The sequence below is a fragment of the Lotus japonicus genome, chromosome 6 (assembly GCF_012489685.1).
Source record: "Lotus japonicus ecotype B-129 chromosome 6, LjGifu_v1.2".
NCBI classification, from domain to species: Eukaryota; Viridiplantae; Streptophyta; class Magnoliopsida; order Fabales; family Fabaceae; genus Lotus; species Lotus japonicus.
In genome coordinates, this window is record NC_080046.1 from 61,292,588 (window position 1) to 61,294,634 (window position 2,047).

At 43.3% G+C, this 2,047-nt stretch overlaps 1 protein-coding gene across 1 annotated transcript; it reads right to left on the reverse strand.

The window, feature by feature from the left end:
- Window positions 1-268: 268 nt before the first annotated feature.
- On the reverse strand, window positions 269-1,447 carry LOC130724134 (protein S40-5-like). The gene has a single exon (XM_057575307.1). It carries the CDS (start codon window positions 1,306-1,308, stop codon window positions 685-687), a length of 624 nt encoding a protein of 207 aa, XP_057431290.1. The 5' UTR covers window positions 1,309-1,447; the 3' UTR covers window positions 269-684.
- Window positions 1,448-2,047: the final 600 nt, after the last annotated feature.

Sequence of the window (2,047 nt, forward strand, 5' to 3'; positions counted from 1 at the left end):
GCCAAACCATAATTATTTGGCATTTGGTTTTTAGTTCTAACAAAACTATTAATTAAGTTAATGACAAGTTGCTTCCTGTCTGCCATGACATGTAACTTGTTAGTTTAACTGTGTTTGGTGCAAATTGATGTATATATAGAAAATTTTTTGGTTGAAATTCCAATTAAACTCGGCCACAGAAAAATGGGATATAGAATAGAAAAATGAAAGGTCTAATAATGAATACATGATAAGACAAAATAAGGAAATAAAAAGAGAAAAAAAAAAAGAAGAAAAAGTGATTGTGAACTAATTAACAACTTATATTTACAATTTGCTTGTCCTTGACAATTAACAATAGCTAATTCTCCCTTGAACAAACAGAGGTTGAAACTTGAAAGACATAGTAATATCCAAAATCAAAACCCTTATCCTCAGAAATATAAATTTACCAATTACATGCTAATTACTGCTTAGGCTCACTGGCCACTGAGTTGAACTCCCTTCAGCTGAGTCCACCCAACCGAGTCATCGCCCCACCCATTCAAATTAAACAAGTAGTAGTAATTTAATTACTTTAACAAACCACTAAGTTGAATCTGATTAATTAACAACAATAATCATACTTAACAATCAACTCAGATTACAAACAGGGTGGAAGGAAGAAAGAACCACTCACTTAACTTACCCACCTGAACCGGGCCATCAACCGTTGAACCCGGTCTGGCTCCAAACGGCGTCACGAACCCGGCTCAAGTCCCGGCCCTTCAACGTCCGGCCCACTCCCACGAAAACCGAATCCGCCGCCTTCTTACGGCTGCGCGCCAAGTACTCATGCGGCGGAACAACCTCCAACTCGCTCTCATCGAGATCGTCGTCCACACCGTGCAGCGACTCGACCGAGTCAACCCGGAGTATCTTGCTCCAGTCCGGCACGTTCATCGGCGCGGAGGACGCCACGTGGCGTCCTCTCGGAGTCGAGGCCAGACCATCATGCGCGCGGAGCTGGTGCACGATCCTCGCCGACGCCGTCACCGGACCACCAGCCGGCGGGTCCTCGAACGCCAGCGACAGGCCACCGAATTGGTGGTGGTTGCTCTTGTTCACATCCCGGTGAATCCGGCGCCGGTAGGCGGAGCCGCCGGAGCTCTCATCGGCGACATCGTCTGGCTCCCAAACGGAGACATCGCCGCCGGCATCATCGCCGGTGGACCAGATATCCTCTTCCCGGAGCTCGGATGAGTCGCTGGGGGCTTGGGTGTGATTGTTGGCGTAGGCTCCCAAGAAGCGCTCGCTCCGGCTTGTAGTCAACTTGCGACCTTTCGCCATCTGCGGCGGCGGAATCGGGTTGCGCCACCGCTCGGAGAGTTGATTGTGAAGATGTAAATGGGGTGTATACTACTACAACTACTACTATTATGAGTCCATTGCTATTGCTGTTAGTTTTTGGTTGAGACATGAGAGTGTGCCACTTGCTCTGTATTTAACTAGAATGTTTGGAATTTCATTTGAGTTTGGGGTTCATTTTGTCTGAATTTAGTTGACTCTGTTGTGTTATGGTGAAAACAAATTAAAAATGAAAGAAAAAAAATGGATCATATGAATTGAAGTAATGACGACATTGAACATTAAAAATAAATGAAACATTAACAAATGTTGTGATGAATGGCCCGCCACTGTGGTGGCAATGAATAGTAAAGTTTTGTATACCTATAAAACAAACCTCCACCTTGAGATTTAAGAAGAAAAAAAACTTGACATGTGATGAATAATATATGATAGAAATATAAGTGAGAGATAAAAATAAAATAGAGTAAAAATAAATTAACAGAGAAAATAAAGTGTGAATAAATCGAGCGAGCGTGGGATAAGTTGCCAATTTTGTAGGAAGGAAACGCGCATGTCATGTGTGCAGTGCAACTTGAATGAAACTTTCTATTTTAGGATGCTCATCCCCCACCACTGAAACATAAGAAAAGGTTTTTGGGCCACGATTGTAGTAGATGCTATGGTCATTTTTCAAGGCGGTGATAATCGTTATTTGTGAGGAAAGCAAGTTAGACTTTTG

What these genes read in the sequence shown, in the direction of transcription:
- LOC130724134 (XM_057575307.1), bottom strand. Translation starts at nt 1,308, where the DNA reads ATGGCGAAAGGTCGCAAGTTGACTACAAGCCGGAGCGAGCGCTTCTTG.